Source organism: Silurus meridionalis, chromosome 13 (assembly GCF_014805685.1).
Source record: "Silurus meridionalis isolate SWU-2019-XX chromosome 13, ASM1480568v1, whole genome shotgun sequence".
Taxonomy (NCBI): Eukaryota; Metazoa; Chordata; class Actinopteri; order Siluriformes; family Siluridae; genus Silurus; species Silurus meridionalis.
This window is the reverse complement of record NC_060896.1, coordinates 22,138,636-22,156,929: the sequence shown is the minus strand read 5'-3', so window position 1 is coordinate 22,156,929 and position 18,294 is coordinate 22,138,636. Positions and strand designations below refer to the sequence as shown.

The 18,294-nt window shown below is 38.5% G+C and overlaps 2 protein-coding genes across 6 annotated transcripts in view; both read left to right on the top strand.

Annotated features, from left to right (window-relative positions):
* The window catches only part of LOC124395469 (segment polarity protein dishevelled homolog DVL-3), a 49,604-nt gene extending 46,991 nt beyond the window's left edge, over positions 1 to 2,613 (top strand). The window contains exon 15 of the mRNA XM_046863969.1: positions 198 to 2,613. Coding sequence (XP_046719925.1) covers positions 198 to 523 — 326 coding nt within the window. The 3' untranslated portion in view covers positions 524 to 2,613. The remainder of the gene's footprint in view (positions 1 to 197) is intronic.
* Positions 2,614 to 3,272: 659 nt separating this feature from the next.
* ap2m1b (adaptor related protein complex 2 subunit mu 1b) lies at positions 3,273 to 17,222 on the top strand. Of its 5 annotated transcripts, XM_046864581.1 has the most exons (14): positions 3,284 to 3,429; positions 4,839 to 4,845; positions 5,783 to 5,914; positions 9,277 to 9,542; positions 10,427 to 10,509; positions 10,773 to 10,778; positions 10,886 to 11,021; positions 11,244 to 11,388; positions 12,731 to 12,745; positions 13,909 to 14,031; positions 14,121 to 14,256; positions 14,761 to 14,858; positions 15,019 to 15,130; positions 16,193 to 17,222. In XM_046864581.1, the coding sequence occupies exons 3-14, from the start codon at positions 5,841 to 5,843 to the stop codon at positions 16,325 to 16,327; spliced, it is 1,329 nt and encodes a 442-aa protein (XP_046720537.1). In that variant the 5' UTR covers positions 3,284 to 3,429; positions 4,839 to 4,845; positions 5,783 to 5,840; the 3' UTR covers positions 16,328 to 17,222. The 5 variants fall into 5 exon arrangements, with proteins under 5 accessions (XP_046720536.1, XP_046720541.1, XP_046720539.1 ...); XM_046864580.1 differs by lacking the exon at positions 4,839 to 4,845 and having other exon boundaries at positions 3,273 to 3,428; XM_046864582.1 differs by lacking the exons at positions 3,284 to 3,429; positions 4,839 to 4,845 and adding an exon at positions 4,003 to 4,149.
* The last annotated feature ends 1,072 nt before the right edge of the window (positions 17,223 to 18,294 follow it).

Below are 18,294 nucleotides of genomic sequence, written 5' to 3'. Positions count from 1 at the left end.
CTCTTGGTTCTCTGCAAGATATGTCAGCTGCTTTAAGGAGAATTTGTCATAATTATTCAGACAGTGCAGAGAGCAATGCTGTCAGGGTGAACTGTGTATGATCCCGGTCAAGACTTCTGTCTGAGCTTTACTGACTGCGTCAAGAAATGGCCTAACTTCTTTTGTGTTTATCTCTTTTCTTTGTTTTCCTCTCACAGGGAGTCGCAGCAGCGGTTCAAACCGCAGCGCTAATAAGCCTGGTGGGTTGGAGACAAAGTCGGGCGGCAGTGGTAGCGAGACTGAGAAAAGAGAGAAAGCACCTAGTGAGCGTTCAACAGTCCCACCTAGCGAGCACAGCATCCACAGTACCCACAGCGCTCTCCCACAAGGTCAGAACTCATCGTACGGACTTCCTGCGGCTGCCGTCCCGGGTTCTCCACAAGGCCGAGACCTGGCCTCGGTGCCTCCTGAACTCACGGCGTCTCGCCAGTCCTTCCGCATGGCCATGGGCAACCCCAGTGAGTTCTTCGTCGACGTCATGTGATGCACTTCTGGTGACTAATATACACCTGACCTTTCTGCGGATAGAGAGATTTCTGGAAAATGTCCTAGTTACCCTTGCAAGTGGTGAATCGAAAGGGGTACAGAGTGTTCCATTGCATTGTCCCTCCTTTGTCCTGTGGCTTGTACTTTCTTCAGTGAAGAAGACTGGTGTGGATGGAACTTGTTTTCACTGTGTCCTGGGAAGGATAGACGGATAAGCTCGGAGTGGCGTGAATACGTTCTGTGTGGTGTTTTTTGTTGTTGTTGTTGTTGTTGTTGGGTTTTTTTTTTTTTACATTCTACATTTCTGTCTTTTTTTTTTTTGCAGTTTTCTGACTCAATTCAATTTTATTTCATTTGCATAGCGCTTTTCACAAAGGACATCGTCTCAAAGCAGCTTTACTCAGATACAAAAAAGCGATAATATGGTTATACAAAGCTGTAATAAGGTTATACAAAAGAATGTGTAAGTTTATTGCATATAAGGTAGTTCCTTATAATTGTTTATCCTTCATGAACAAGACAGTGGCGACTGACCTTGTCAAGAAACGACTACAAAAGTCAAAGACTACAAAAAAGAGACCAGGGAGAGGGAAGATGGAGTTAGCACCACTCTCTGTGACTTTTGTTTTTATTGAAGTGAAATAATTTCATAACAATTCAAATCACAAGAGATCCTATCACAAGAATCTATAGACAACGCTTTTATATTCTACTTGTCTCTTTGTACATTTTCTGTCAGTAATCATATGAAGAGTGGGAAAGAGGGGGGATTGTTTTCATTACACTGGGGTCTCTAGGGTGCTAGTGCATAGATCCAGCCGAGACTATGGTTGGGGTTGGGGGGGTGTAAGGTGTTTAATGTATTAGAATATGTCTGAGTTAACCCATACTGTATGTAGAAAAGCCATGCCCTTGTGTACCATTGGTACTTGTGTACCAATTATTTGTTAATGCAGTTTTGACTTCGTAGTCCAAAAATTGGAAACGTCCATGTATTAACACATTAATCGATCCAATGTTTTACTCTTACAACTGTACTGTAATTTCTGTAATATCTGTATGAGATTGATTACACTATTACACTACACCATGTTTATTGGACAGTAATAATGATGGACAAATAGCAGTAGGAGATTATGTATATTTTAGATATTATATGTACATTGGACCTACACCACAAAGACTGGTGTCCATAGCAAACGTTTCGACCGAGACTGAGCCAGTGTATTAGAATAACCACGTATTTTATGGGTTGTTACCTAAAATGGTATTCAGACTGCACTTCTACATTTATTTGGTTGCCAGAGAGATCGTTTCGGATCCAGAATAATCCTTTGTTCATTCTCTCACTCACTTTTTATCCTGATTATGGAAATAATTTAAACCTAAATTCCTGATTGAAGTAATTCAAACGTTTAAAGTTTGCTTATTCAGAAGGATTTTATCCACAAAAAAGAAACCACTCGCTGTTATTGTGTCTAAATGAATATACACAATTGTTTATACAACAGAAAAGACAACGGAAAGCACACACACACGTGATCCTTATTTAAAAATGCAGACTACTTTGTGCACTTTGTTTTATTTAAAATATTTGAATGAATTTGAATAATAATCTGACTTTAATTTACCAGAAATTATTTGTTACGTTTTGGGTTGTTTTTTTTCCTTAACTGACTGAACCGCACACTGTACAGCAAACTGTCCCCTTCTTTGTCCTTCTCTTTCTTACTCTTCCATCAACAGTGCATCCCATAAATGTCTTGTTGTTTTATCGATAACATTAGCATCCTGTATTTTTACAGTCTAATGATTCTTTGTATTCCTGTAAACTTTTTTTTTTCCCTCCAAAATACATTTATTACAGGTTTTAATGATTAGAAACTGATGCTGTTTAGTATCAAATGGTTTAATTTTAATAATCGCTGTACACTGTTTTATGCCAAAACAAATTGTTTTTATTTATAAACATAGTTTTATTGCCTATATTGAGTGTTTGGTGAATTAATTTTTTTCTGTCCAAAATGTAGGTACATATTGTAATGTAATATATGGACGATATATAATATATACACACATTTCCCAGTTTTTTATTTGTGGGGAGTTTTGCATGTTCTGCATGGGTTTCTTCAGGGTTCTCTGGTTTCCTTTTTCCTTCCCAAAACAGAAGGTGAATTTTCCAGCGTTGTAACTATGTATCCCAACCCAGACTATGGTAAAGTGGTTACTGAAGATGATTGAACAAATATATTAGGATAATTAGGATAACTATATAATTAATAATATACATATTTACAACTATTTTCTTATCACCAACCATTATACTCAATTGTAAAAAGGACAATTTGTTGTTCAGGCCAGCTACACTTTATTGCTTGTTTTTAATTCCTTTTTAAATAACCCTATAAATGGACACAAGCGCTGCAAACGAAACAAATTTTATACTTGATATATTTTATTCTTTATAGATTTTCCCTTAGAAGATTTATAACATTAGACAAATATGACTCCATGAGGTTTTTTTGGGTTCCCACAGGCTTGGACGTGACGTCATGCTCCAGTCAGCTGACAAAAGGCGTTTTCCTTCAATCTATATTCCGACTTGATCCCACCTCATACTCTGTGATTGGATATTTATTATCCTGCTCCTCCAATAGAAGCATGACGGCTTGTACGCGTGCCCTTTCAGCCAATCGTTGATTAGTATGGTACTTGCCCGAGAATACGGGTGTGTTAAAAAAATGAAAAGACACCCCTGTTGGGAAGGAGGGAGCGGTCGGCCATCTTGAATAGAATGACTGATCAGTGACCGCAGTAGTGTTCCCGAGCCGAGCTCTTTTAATAACACGGCTTGGTAGCTACGGGTCTCGGGCTCGCTTCTCTGGCAGTCACCCAGTCACCAGGTAGGTTTTACCAATTTTTTTGTGACTTTATCATGATTTAAAAGACCATCGTGTCGTGACAGAAATGCAGTTGAATTGACCCGAGTTGAGCTGCCGCTAATATCCTTAGCTAGTCTATTAAGGTGTAATATTGGCCAGCTTGATTTGACGGTTTTGAACATGGAGTAGCACAAACCAATAAATAATTCTTTATATTCCTTTATTTTATATTAATATCTATTAACTAAGGCGTTTTTTTAAGTAAACGTGAATCGTGATGGCGTTAGAGAGCTAGCTAGTCGCCCTGCAGTGGTCAGATTTTTTTTCCCGGTCTCGACCGATATTTGAGCAATTTTATTTTAATTCTTTTAATATTTTTTATTTCTGGTTTGGTTATATAATAGGAATTATTTTAAACGTTGTACGGTCGGAGTGCATGAATATTATATATAGATATATTGAGAGATAAAGAGGGCTGTGTCCGAAATAGTGCACGGTTTCGAACACGAGTGCAGTACATATATTGCTAAATAGTTCGTTTCTGCACACTATCTAGGGCACTAAATATATATTGGGGATCGAGCCTTTGAAAGGCCGGCGTGAGCGGCAGACATATTGGATGCTGCGGTTCTGTGATGAGAGATTTTTCTTCTCCTTCATTTGTAAATATCCTTATTTTCTATTCAACAAGGTCAAATGCCTTGTATATTAAACATTTTATCGCCGAATCTTGAAGATCAATGTAAGTAACAATGTCGTGTGTCCTTATGTATGATTTGACCTTAACCTGAAACTCATTTTGTTTAATAATGTGATGGGCTTGTGATTATGTTTCTGATTGTGACGTGTGTAGATGTATTTGCCAAAAAGGGGGGAAACATGGACTAAATTCTGTGTAAAATACATGCAAAATCCTTTTCAATTAGAATAGGACACATTTATTTTATATATATATATAATATATAATATATATATATTTCACTAAGAGCTGTTCAAGGTCAGGGAGGGAATGTAGCAGAATTGAATACAGTGCAATGCTGCATCAGGATGTTTACAACACTTCAGACTTCAGGATTTATTCGTTTTTGTACACTTTTCGGTCAGGTGTGTTGTCTTTCCTCCCCGTTTTACAATTTTAAGTGTATCATAACTTCTGGTTTAAGAGCTCTCAAGGGAATCCTGTATTGTTTATTATTATTATTATTATTAATAATATTATTTTTCCCCCAGCCGTCTTTATGTGAGTGCAAAAATGAATCTTCGTCACAATTATTGACACTTTTTGTACCAGGATTGGTGTAAATCTGTAATGCCTCGTCTTTCAAATAATAGAAATTGAAATGTCAAAACTGAAAAACTTTTATTTTAATTATTATAATTTATTGTGTTTGTATACTGGAATTATGTGCAAGACTTTTAGCTCCGCCCATTTCACCAGGTTATGACGTCATACCTCTCCCCCTGTACAGCTTGCTTACTGCTATTTGGCAAGCTGTCATATTTGTTTCCTTTCAAAACCTTATAAATACCATTTGCTGGGATTTTAGTCCATTTGGCATTTTTTATTGTTGTCCTCCTGACCAGTGATGAGCCTTCAGCAAACTTTTTTATTTCTTTATTTTTCACAAATATACATGGAAATGAAGGCATCTTTAAGATTTGAGGAATAATTGATGTGAAAATGTGTGATGCGTGATAATTGTCGACTTTTTTTTATATTGTTATAGATCCTTCTCATGTTAAGGTTTACGTTTGCTCCTTGTCAATAGATCCAAACGATTATGCTGTTATGAAACATACACTACGTTCATAACTGCGATGTTATAAATTCCAGCTTCACCTCCCCACCGCACCCCAAATACATTTCTAGCATTTGTATCCACCTGCCCAGGCTTGTGCTGGTGATCTTAGCAAAAACGGTATTAACATTTCTGTCGTATTTTGTACAGACAGTTTTATTGTCTGGGATACTTCCTTCCCGATGCAGACAATCATCTATCCCCCAAAAAAATACAGAAATCTATTTGCAGCACATTATCTGCCTCGAGGAACATTTTCGGCTAACGGAACTGTTTCTCTAAAAGCTGTTTAAACAAAACGCATAAGGAAAAAAATTAAATAAAGCTCATCTTGTATTGTGAAGGAAATATTGGAATAAAAATGTATTAATGTGCCATATCTTCCTTCAGTATTTGCATTACACAAGTACACAGTCTCTAGAGAGTTTCACTTCAGAGCCCTGAATATTCCATTTATACAAATAAGCATGCAGAGTAAACAACTGCATCACAGTGCAGCTCACTTATTCATGCTCCTCTGTTTGTTTGTTTGTTTGTTTGGTCTTGATTTTGTCATTTAATTTTGTTTCCTTTTAGATTTCTCACCATGGAATGTGAAAATTGAGAGAGAGAGCACGAGCACACACACGCCACCATGATTGGAGGACTTTTCATCTACAACCACAAGGGCGAGGTTCTGATCTCGCGCGTCTACCGCGACGACATCGGGTGAGCGCCTATCCACACGCTCGTAATTAATTAATGAGGAGGCGATGATGTAAACAGGGAGACGATGGACTTTTTGGTTTGAGCTCCACTATATGAAGACATTTCTGTTCGGTTATCACGTGTCACATTACTTTCCATTCGTCAATCTTTTTTTTACGGACACTTCTCATATTTTAGGTTCGGACACAGTCTGATCCTCAGAGCTTCTCATCTAAATAACATATGGTTTATAGACGCGATTCTGTTATTTGTGCATCATGTGACTCACATACAGCAAAGCCTATGAACAGCATGCGTGAATCGGATTAGACACATCAAATCTAATCTGGTCCAATAGCGACCTCTGTTTGCATATTCAGATTTTTTTTGCTCACGGTTTTATTGGTTTATTTGTATATTGTTAAGCACTGTGGGCTGTAAGAACACCTTTAGTCACATGATCTGAGCTGGTTTACCGTAAAGCATTCATTTCAAATGCTGTATTTCACACGTTATAGATCTGTCTGGTCTATATATGAGAGATGCAAGATTGTTCTGGTCTTGTGCTTTATCTAAAGATATGACCTAGATAATGGGCACATTTTTCATTTTCTGCTCTATTCTTCCTTAATGCAGTGGACAGGCTGCTAATCATAGTGTTTCTAAGGATCTTCAAAACACAGTGTCGAGTTAGAGGTTGTGTCTTATTCAGTATCTGATGAGCTCTTCTCTAAGACCTTTCAAAGCCAGCTTATTATACCTGAAAGTTCCACACCCGAAAACACTATTAGTCACGATAAAATGTTTATAAACTTGAATTTACCCTTTCTATGATTTAAAGGTTTGGTTCTGTGTCTCTCAGCATGACTATCGTAGTACATATAATATGGGCTATTAACTAATATTTCTACCCTTTGATATAAAATATTAGTGTGTGAGTGAGTGAGAGAGAGAGAGAGAGAGAGATGGCTCACTCATGCTTCTATGTGTATCTATTCAGCACTCCTGATAACTCTTTGTCTGAAAGCCTGAAGACCTGCAGGGTTCAAAATGTCCCCCGAGTGAACACTTTTAAAGACCTACATAAACACACTTCCACCACTCATATAGAAAGAGGCTTAAAAGATGTTTGTTTTGGTAAAAGCTTTAATTCATTTTGCATCAGAGAGAGTCCCAGGTATCGTTCCTGTACCACTCAGAATTAAGGTTTAAATATGAAATTTAAAAAAGAAAAGAAAAAACAATGCAGGGTTGCTATGGCTACGGTAGCTCTCTAAATCGCTTTTGGCCGTCGCAGACTGTGTGCGTATTGTGTTGAGTACTGAGTATTTAATGGTGCACTGTAGACCGTGTGTAACAGTTGAAAACCTCTACTTAATACAGGGGAAAGTGGAGTGTTAATGGATCAAAATATTTTTTTTAAGGCAGAACAGAGGAGGAGGAGGAAAAGGGTGATGGTTATGTGCGAAAGCCAGTAATAAAAAGAGAAGGATAGATTTTAGGATGACTTGGGATTTCTTTAGTGAGTTCAACATTTAAGGGATTTAAGTGTATATAATCGACATTATAGTAAATTCAAAATGACACGCAGTTCGGTGAATCATTGAGAAATATTTGAGGGTATGAAGTAAGTGTTGTAATGATTTGTTTAATTTGAAGATGAACATCAATAATTTGTCGATTACACAAGCATTCTGTCTTCAGTGGAGTGGCAGAGTCTCTTCTGTTACAGAAATGAAAGTGCGATTTTCATCCATATCATGTTTCACATCTGTTCTACACCTGGGCTGCTGTTTTTGTGAAGAACTGCTTCATTCGCTGTATTTAAAAAAAAAAAAAAAAAACCTTAAATGATGTTTGGTGAAAGTTGGGTAAAAATGTTCTGTGGAATATATTTAGTCACTGGGTTGCATCAAATATCAAGACAGTCCTCAAAACTGCATGAAACATCTGGGTGTTGGGGACGCGATGATGTTCAGTGAAGTCTGTGCAATCAATTAGTGTGGCGTGAACACGAGTCTGATGAATAAATGTCTGACGGAAAAAAATATGTAGCACAAAACGTGCAAGTATAAACGCCGTAAATGGAAGCTGCGCTTAAGACATTGGATTTCTGAACGAAAAGTCGTGAGTTTCAATCCCAGCATTGCCAAATTCAGCTGCTCTTGAGCAAGACCTTTAGTCACGACTCAGCTGTATAAACGAGGTTGCGCTGGAAAAGGGCGTCGTTGTCCATCCCCAACCCCCCCCAAAAAAAAGCATTGTGGAGTGGTAGCTTAGTGGTTACGATGTTGGACTTGTGATTGGAAAACTGCCACTGCTGGAATCTTGAGCAAGGTTCTTAACCCTTAACTGCCCAGCTGTTTAAATCTCTGGGAGCATGGCATCAGCCAAATGCATTTAAATAAATACTACTGTGTTTCCTACTGTAAAGTGTCATTTTCTCTACAAACCACGATTAGTTCCCAACCCCTCAGCATTGCTAGCTCTGGAAAACATTTTGACGATTGAAAGTTTATTGCTCTTTTTAAAGGTTCAAATATAGCTTTGAACTTTCACGTGGCCCACACGAGGTGTAATAATATCCTAGCTAATGTTTTTTAGTACAAATTTTTCTTTTTTTCTTTCTTTTTTTTTCTTTTTTTTTTTTTTTTTTTATTAAACACAATTGAGACTTAAAAGAATAATTTGGACAGCTTGATCATGTTTGAACACTATGCTTCTTAAGTATTCATAATGCTGTGGAATCATACAAATGGTTTTGTGTGTGATTTTGTAATTTACACTGTTAAAATGTAATTGAATTGTTAACTTGTGCTTTTATAGAATTACAGGAATTTTCCAGGCATAATGTGGAGGAACAATATTGATCGTTTTAGGCTTTCAGTTTCCCCTCATGCAAACTATGCATTTTGTTCTAAATGCATAGTTAAGACTGCGTAATTGGCTTCACTGTCTGGGATTTTAAAAAAGGCTATAAATTAAACATAAAATTGGACAGATTGGGTTTTTTTTTTGTTTGTTTGTTTTGTTTTTGTTTTTTTATAATTGCTCCGATATTGTATAAGCTGCAGTTTAGAAAGATGCAAAGACTGGCTTCATGTGCGTTACAGAAACGTGTTGGTGTGCACCTGTCTTGGATACTGTGACTCGGACTCTGTGAATGCGGCGTGCCAATAATAGCATTGTGTAAAATTGACAGTTTATTTTAAATATGAACGTACTGCAACTTAAGTACTACAAAGGATTAGAGTTTTTTTCAAAAGCAATATATTCTTGAAACTTCTCACCCTTTGTCAGTTTTATTGCTCTGTACTCAGGCTAGGATTTTGCTGCATGCTTTTTATTACAATGTCATGACAGAATATTTTGGTTTGCCGCAGGAGAAATGCGGTGGATGCGTTCCGAGTCAACGTGATCCACGCACGGCAGCAGGTCCGCTCGCCCGTCACCAACATTGCACGCACCAGCTTCTTCCACGTCAAGCGCTCCAACATCTGGCTGGCTGCCGTCACCAAGCAGAATGTCAACGCCGCCATGGTTTTCGAGTTTCTCTACAAGATGTGCGACGTCATGACCGCCTACTTCGGGAAGATCAGCGAGGAGAACATCAAAAACAACTTTGTGTTGATCTATGAGTTGTTAGATGGTAAACTGACTTCTTTTTTTCACCCTAGTTTTTACCAGTGCTCTACCTTCTTACCTTTAGTGAATTAATGAATCAACATTATTACACTCAAAGACAGATTGGACAGATTGATGTCCCTGAAGCTAATTTGTTTTACTTTGATGATGGTGTCCCCATAATTCTTGAGTGTTTTTTTCCTTGACTAATGTGTTACATTTCTATGACCCTGATATAAGGCAACAGAACTATCCACTTGTATTACAACCTATTTTCATGTCTCATTGTGTAATATATGCCCATTTGTTTTCTAATTATTGTGGGTTGCCACTGCTGACACTCTTTTTGCCTGTTCCCTTTACTGCTCGATAGGTGTTCACTCAGGTGTTCACACATTTCCATGAGCAGCAGCTGGAGTTTCTGTTGTGCTGTGGTTTTTTTAGGTTTTGATTTTTATGACTTGTATATAAGAAAATCAAAACCTAAAGAAAATACTGCGCAGGCAGAGCAGCTTCTTTACACCTTCTGGGATACTGCAAGGACATTACCTAAGTAATCGAGTTATGATTTCCATATAGAGTTACTGACATGGTTAACACAATGTTCTCGTTCCTGTTGTGTACAACAATTCAGCAGGTATTAGGCTGGTTATGTAATAAACTTGCAGAAATGAAGGTCTAGCAGGAAAGATGATAAAACTGAGGATGAAGTAAATGAAAGAGATGAATACATTTTGTTAAGTATTTTAGCATCCTTCATTCCTGAACATTGCATTAAGGTACAAAGACATAAAGTACTTATTTAGGTGTGTGAGAAGAGCTGAAGAAATCCTAATTCTATAGATTATGTTTGTTTTTGTTCTTATGGTGAATTGGTGCTGTCCACTTGGTTCTTTCCTCCTACTGTAGAGATCCTGGACTTTGGTTACCCACAAAACTCTGAGACTGGAGCACTGAAGACCTTCATCACTCAACAGGGTATCAAGAGCCAAGTTAGTGCCAGCAGTTTTTTTTTTTTGCTGTTTTTATTCACTGAAATAGATTTATTACTACAGTGTTATTAGTAACCAAATGGTCACGGTCCATATTAAGTGGGCTATATTGAAATTTTATGATGTTTTGCTGTTTTTCTTCTTGTGATCTAGACATCTATTTAAAAAGTCACTGCAATTTAGTTTGATTTTGTCTTCACTTTTTCTTTTTTCTTATTTACCTCTCCATTCTCCATCGCCTGATCTGACAACCTGCCCTTCAGCATCATGTAAGCACACCTGTGATGGTGTTGGTTTCTCTGTCTAACACTCTAAAAAATTTTTATCTGAATTATTTCAGTTACACAGTGGATTTGACTTCTCTATTTGCCTCCAGACTAAAGAAGAGCAGTCTCAGATCACCAGTCAAGTAACTGGGCAGATCGGATGGAGGCGTGAGGGCATCAAGTACCGTCGCAATGAGCTCTTCCTGGATGTTCTGGAGAGTGTAAACCTGCTCATGTCGCCACAAGGTCACAATCAATTCTACTCCTGAACTAGCATTCCGGGTGTATGCTATGTTTGAGGCATTGGATATTATTGCATATTGTACACTGTGTTCCCTTTGCATGCCTAGTAATTTGTGTGTGTGTGTGTGTGTGTGTGTGTGTGTGTGTGTGTGTGTGTGTGTGTGTGTGTGTGTGTGTGTGTGTGTGTGTGTGTGTGTGTGTGTGTGTGTGTGTGTGTGTGTGTAGGCCAGGTGCTGAGCGCCCATGTCTCGGGCCGTGTGGTTATGAAGAGCTACCTGAGTGGAATGCCCGAGTGCAAGTTTGGCATGAATGACAAAATTGTCATCGACAAGCAGGGCAAAGGGGGCACCACTGACGATGCAGGCAAGAGGTGAGGCGCTCATCCAGATTGTTTTAAACTTCTTTACTTATTGTCAAAGAAATCAATATAGACAAAATGTACATTAAAATATACATATAACCTACAGCTCCGTCCTAATGTCTGAGTCTAGGCTTGTGCGAAATTAGACAGTAATATCTGAGTTTTATCACCGATTACGTTTATTTATCAGACCTGCCATTGTTTACACATTTTGTGTAGAAATGCTGTAATAACCTCAGAATCCGTTGAGTCTTTCAGTCCTTTTTTTTAAGTTCACTAGCCCATGAATTTAGATTTTGGTTTTATTTTGGAAGTAAAACTGAGATATGTAAATCCTACCAGTTGGGCACCGCTCTCTTCTGATTTATTGTTGTGAAACCCTGAACATATGGAAGGTACCCCCAAGGGGCAGAAAGTTAAACATGATTCACGATTGACTATGATTGAAAATTACCAAAAAAAAAACCCAGCCTTTTCTGAAGGAGAACGGTTTTGGACCAAACAGATTAGCAATAAATTGTGAAATCTGATATTTTTACCAATTATATTAATGATGATAATTAGAAAGCGATTTAAATAAGCGTGGGGCTACTTGTTTGTTTTGGTTTTTGAAACGGGCCACCAGATCATTTCCCATAAGTGTAACGAAAGGTTGAAACAGTGTGTTTCTTCACCAAACTGTTACCACAAAGCTGAAGGCATGCAGTTGTGTATGATGTTTATGGTTGCGGTAGCATGACATTTTCCCTTCACTTGAACTAGGAGACCCAAAACTATTTCAGCGTGACAATGTTCCTGTGCACAAAATAAGCTCCATGAAGGTACGGTTTATATGGGATGGACTGGAAGATCACAAACTTATTAAACACCTCTGGGATAAATTAGAATGCTTACTGCACCCCAGGCCTCCTCACCCTACATCAGTACCTGACTTTACTAAAACCCTTGTGGATGAATGAGCACAAATCTCTACAAGCTCACTCCAAAATCTAGTAGAACATCTTCCCAGAAGAGTGGAGGTTATTACTGCAACTAGGGAATTAAATGTGGAATGGGACATCCAATAGGCACAAACAAATCTCATGTTTAGGTGTCCACAAATCTTTGTCTATATGGTGGGCTTGTCGCGTATATGATATAATTAATTATTTCAAAGCACTCAGACATTTTGACTCAAACAACCATAATTTTGTCTTTGTTTAATGATAAACACTGTAATGTCTAATGTTTTTCCTGTAAGTGAGGGTTTCTTTTTTTTTTTTTTAGTTTTCACATTGGTTTCTTTTTTTTGTTTTTTTGTAATTTGCATGTTTTTGTTGTTTATTTCTTTCTTTTCTCTGCTGGACTGCAGTGAGTTGGGAGGAAGGTAGTGTAACTCTCACTCCTCACCCAGTCATCCATATGAACACAATTTCTCCTGTATTAGTTTTTAAAAAGCTCACGTGTTTGTGTCATACCATCAAGTCTCTGCTCATCTTTTTCATAAATGCTTACAAATTCTCAAAAATGTTCAGTTAACCATCAGGAGCGTGATGTCACCAGTCGTTTGTTTGTTTGTTTCGACAGGCTTAATATAGAACAATGAATGCGCAGCAAAAGCGTTGCTAAACTCCAGATCGGTGTTTCAACATGAAGTGCTGCATGCATTTCTTTAAAGTTCCACAGTGTGTTTATTGTAAAAATGTAGATTTCTATTAATTTCAGGCAGTGCAGGTATTTGTGCTACTTTCTGAAACGAAGTTCTGATTTAGTGAGAATCTTAATTTAGGTATTTATATGTGGACAAACTGAACATCTCTCTTGCACTTTTGTAAAACTATCTGCACAAGCCCTTACCTCAGAGCACTATAGGATTTAGTAGAGAATACGCTATTTATTTATTTATTCATTTATATATTTTTTGCTGCATACTGTAAGGCGCATGCTGTATGCATAAAGCCGATATTGCATGAAGATCGCATCTGAGCCAGTTGCCATATGCAGCTGTTTAATTGTTTTAGTGCATCAGTTACAAAACAAAGCCAGTCCCTTCAGTGTGTGTGTTGTGTTGCCGTATTGTTGTGGCATGCTCAAATGATGTAACAGTCATTGTGCATTGGGGTGGAAAGCACTTCGATTTCCATGTATTCTCTCTCTCTCTCTGACACACACACACACACACACACACACACACACACACACACATGTTCATTTTGGTATTTTTTTTTAAACAACTAAATACAATTTGTGGGCAAAAGAATGTGGGCATCTGACCAATCACACATTCACACACACCTCAGAACATCCAGTTCTAGAAGTCATGGGCATTTTGTGTGGATTTGTTCCACTCCTCTGGGTGCATACTTTTGACAAATAGTGTCTAGGGGGAAAAAAACTACAGGCTATATACCCTGTCTATAAATAAAAACTCTAGCTATAAAAGAGTTTGAAAGATCATTGGATTTTTCCAAGTTTTCTTCCCAATACACACACTATATGCCTTAAGCAGTATGTTCTGAGATGCAGTAATGTCCTGTGTATGCCCTGCAGTAGCGGGAAGCAGTCTATAGCCATCGACGACTGCACCTTCCACCAGTGCGTGCGACTCAGCAAGTTTGACTCCGAGCGCAGCATCAGCTTTATCCCACCGGATGGAGAGTATGAGCTCATGAGGTTTGTGTGCGATAATGTTTTAAGTACACACACCATAAGTCATCGTGTTCACTTTTCTAAGTGGTCTTCTGTATGTACTTGTGCTGTAGGTATCGCACCACTAAGGACATCATCCTGCCGTTCCGCGTCATTCCTCTGGTAAGAGAAGTGGGACGCACCAAGCTGGAGGTGAAGGTGGTCATCAAGTCCAACTTTAAACCGTCACTGCTGGCTCAAAAGATCGAGGTGATCATCTGCTCAATTGTGTTACACTGTTGCATCTATTATACCTCCTGTTTTTTGTGTATACCAAATCTTGTTAGTCAGATGCTATAAATATGAAAATATATTTAAAAATTGTTTTAAAAGTTTTTTTTTTTTTTTTTTTTGCCCAGACTGTGTGTTATGATAAACTGTTATTATTAATATACACCAATCAGGCATGACATTGACATTATAACTTTGACGTGTGACGTGAATGACACTAATGATCTCTTCATCGTGGCACCCACGATGTTAGTGGGTGGGATTTATTCGGGCAGCAAGTAAACTTTTTGTTCTAAACGTCGATGTGTTAGAAGCAGGAAAAATGGGCAAGCGTAAGGATTTGAGCGAGTTTGACAAGGGGCCATACTGTGATGTCTAGACGGCTGGGTCAGAGCAATTAGTGAGAGAAATTAATTAATATATAAGATGTTTGATGGTGAGCAGTTACCATATCATATGGTTATTATATTTTTGCGTCCTCAGGTGCGCATTCCCACCCCGCTCAACACTAGCGGCGTGCAGGTGATCTGCATGAAGGGAAAAGCCAAGTACAAGGCTAGTGAAAACGCCATCGTGTGGAAGTAAGTCGCACCTGCAGCCTTCTCACTGCCTGTATACATCTAAACAAGCACAAGGTTTGGATAGAGTGGTTTTTCTCTCTCTCTCTCTCTCTCTCTCTCTGTGTGTGTGTGTGTGTGTGTGTGTGTGTGTGTGTGTGTGTGTGTGTGTGTGTGTGTATAGGATCAAGAGGATGGCTGGTATGAAGGAGTCACAGATCAGTGCTGAGATTGAGCTGCTGCCCACCAATGACAAGAAAAAGTGGGCTCGTCCACCCATCTCCATGAATTTTGAGGTCAGTTAAAGTTCTCGGGTTGTGCAACCTTTTTGGAAGGTTTTTCGTAGTATTTTTTTTTTTTTTTTTTTTTTTTTTTTTTTTAAAGCATAGAATCGTTGCTGCAGCATTGTTGCAGTAAAGCTGTTTCAGTGCCTGTGGAAGAGAAGGCAAGATTTAGGTCCTATTCTATTCTTAGCGCTTTCAAAACAGACACAAACATAAGCAAGCTTTTCCAATCCATGATCTCTGACTTGGAGGGTCTTTTCAAAAAGATTTGAAAAACCTTTTAATCTCGTTTTCTTTGGTTGCTAGGCAAAAACTTAAAAAAATAAATCAATTGCGAAATGTTTGTGTACATGTTAACAGGGTTGTAATGAGGATGTTCTTTAAGACTTTTATTATTTTCTTCCTGATCAGTAATTTATTGTGAAACAGCATGTAGAATATTTGGGAGTACCTAATCATGTTAGTATAATATTGCAAGGCCTTCAAATAATTATGTAAATTGACCAATGAAGAAAACGATTCCTGTAAGATTTTACACATTATACACACGTGTAGTGGTCGAAAGGTTTTACCGATAGCTAGGTTGGATTGTTCTTGCCAATAACTGATTAATCAAAAATGTTTAAATGGATACTGAATAAAAAAAAACACAAACACTACTCCATGTTAAATAGTACTAAACTTTATTACAAAAAACTTCTAAATTATGAAAATGTTCTAAATGTAATAAATATTAATATATCAAGTATTATAATTTTTATAATTGATAAATGATCAATAATAAATAAATCATGGCGCTCTCCGTGCAGCGAGCAGTCCTGCGTGTAAAAACAAACAGCACGTGGTGTCAGTGAATCGCCTCTAGAGGCCGCTCTCGTAATGAAAGCTGACCCCAAGCCAGAAAAATTATTGGTATGGATTTTTATTGATAGCCAACGGTTCCAGCAGTCAACTGTCTATCAACATCTATACATGTGCACAATGAGAAAAATCTGAACATCACTGCTGCTTGTACTTGTTAGTACATTTTCCCTAAATTTGTGGCAGTTCTAATGATGTCCTCTGGTTGCTCAGGTGCCGTTCGCCCCGTCCGGACTCAAGGTGCGCTACTTAAAGGTTTTCGAGCCGAAGCTGAATTACAGCGATCACGACGTGATCAAATGGGTTCGCTACATCGGCCGCAGTGGCATCTACGAGACCCGCTGCTAACGGCGGCCCCTCCGGCTCAGACAGGCAGCGAGAGAGAGAGAGGCGGGGGGGCAGTCAAGGAGAAACAAGTCTCACTGGAGGAGGTGTGGAAGAGGCTTCTCTTCATCTCTTTCCCTCCCTTCCCCTCCTGTTTCCCTTTTTCTGTGTTCACACTGATGACAAAAAAAATAAAAATAAAAAAATCACAAATAATGTCTTGTGGAGAAAACAGAAAAAGGTTCAAGGTTAAGTTTAGATATCTTTGATTATATGAAAGATGCATTTTGCTTAATTATGCATATTTACCTGCTCTAAGACGAGGCCTCCTTTCCACCAGGCCCACCCATTCTTCCTCTTTTTAAGCATTCCAGACCCCTCACCAACCAATTAATGGAGGGTTTCAGCTCATTCTCTCTGTTTAGCGATAAGCAGTGAACCTGTGCTTCTGTTCTCAGGCCTCATCAGCGCTTCATTTTTCCTCTTTCTCACTAGATCATTTTCCGCTTGTGTGGTTGTACTTTCCACTCTGGTGTAGTCAGCTAAACTGTACGCCTTCCTTTCTTTCATTTTTATTCATCAGTTTATACCTCTCTCTTTTCTTTTTTTATTGTTTTTTTGTTTTGTTTTTTTAAATCCTAATCCCCAAGTGTATTAGTTAGCTGTTGTCCATGTTTTGTAAGCAGTGTTTTTATTGTATGCATCAATACTCTTGCCCCAACTTATCACTTATCCTGTTTCATATTCCTCTCCGTCAGTACTTTGCCTCAGATATAGTTTTTCATATGGATAATAATGAGGAAATGTTGTCTGCTTCGGTCTCTGATGTTTCACTTTTAATCTGTGTGACCAAAATTCTCAGAAATGAGGAAATTATGAATTACTATTGCTAGAATAAATCCAGCTGTGTATCTGTGTATACCAACTCTTTTACATCATAAAGGGGTAAGAAGTGACCTGCCAGGCTGATGCTTCAGCTTCGTGTCAGCAGAGGGGGTTCGATCCAGACCGGGGCTGTGTGTGTGTGTGTGTGTGTGTGTGTGTGTGTGTGTGTGAGAGAGAGAGAGAGAGAGAGTGAGAACGAGCCTCTGGAAGCAGAGGCCCCCCAACATCTCTCAGGAATCTTCTTCCCTCTAGTGTGCCAGGGTGTTTACTAGTTTATTTACCAGATGTTTACGACAGGCCAGTGGGATTCCTCCAGTGCACTGATATGTATCTCCCCATATCCCTTTCCCTAATTTTTATGGTGCAAATTGTAGAAAAGTGCAGTTTTGAAAGAGAAAATAACAGGCTATTGGATTTCTCTGGATCTAAATCAAAACTCTGATTTCAAGGGAAAGATTTTTTCTCGCTCTGTCCTATCAGTCTGTCCCACGAAAAAATACACTATTTTTAATAAAAAACGGCTTTTTGAGATTTGACCACTTCACCTCGGTCCAGAAAGCGCCCGAGTTTATTCTGCAACCGCGAAATTTCAAGCCGCAGTGGTCCAAACGACACTACACACTTTCCTGAAAAGATGTTCTTCATATGTTCTGCACCTCTCTGAGAGATGATGAGGGTCCTGTGGGGGCTTGAGCCCTCAGCTTCAGTGTGTGCTCTTCATTTGGTAACTTTGTGAATGTCCTGTTAATCCTAATAAAGAAAAGAAAAGAAAATGCATTCAAGACTTGAGTGGTTTCTTTTCTTGCGTATGTGCCAGTTTCTGGAAAGTGAGTCACTCTTGAATATTAAACCAATCCCTTAATTTGTGTCTCCTTAGAGGGAAATTTTGTTTTCTACAGTGCTCAGAGGCTGGAATAAATCACAGGGCAGGATTTCTGTCTTGCCCAGACGGAAGATTCATGCAGGCTGTCAGTGACCGCTGTGCCCGGTGATTGCTCAAAATAAAAAATAAAAAAGATCGTATTTAGTTTGGGGCCGATATTCTGCAGCATGTCAGTAATATATCTGTAACGCAGAAAGTTGCATGTGCAATGAATGTGAACGAA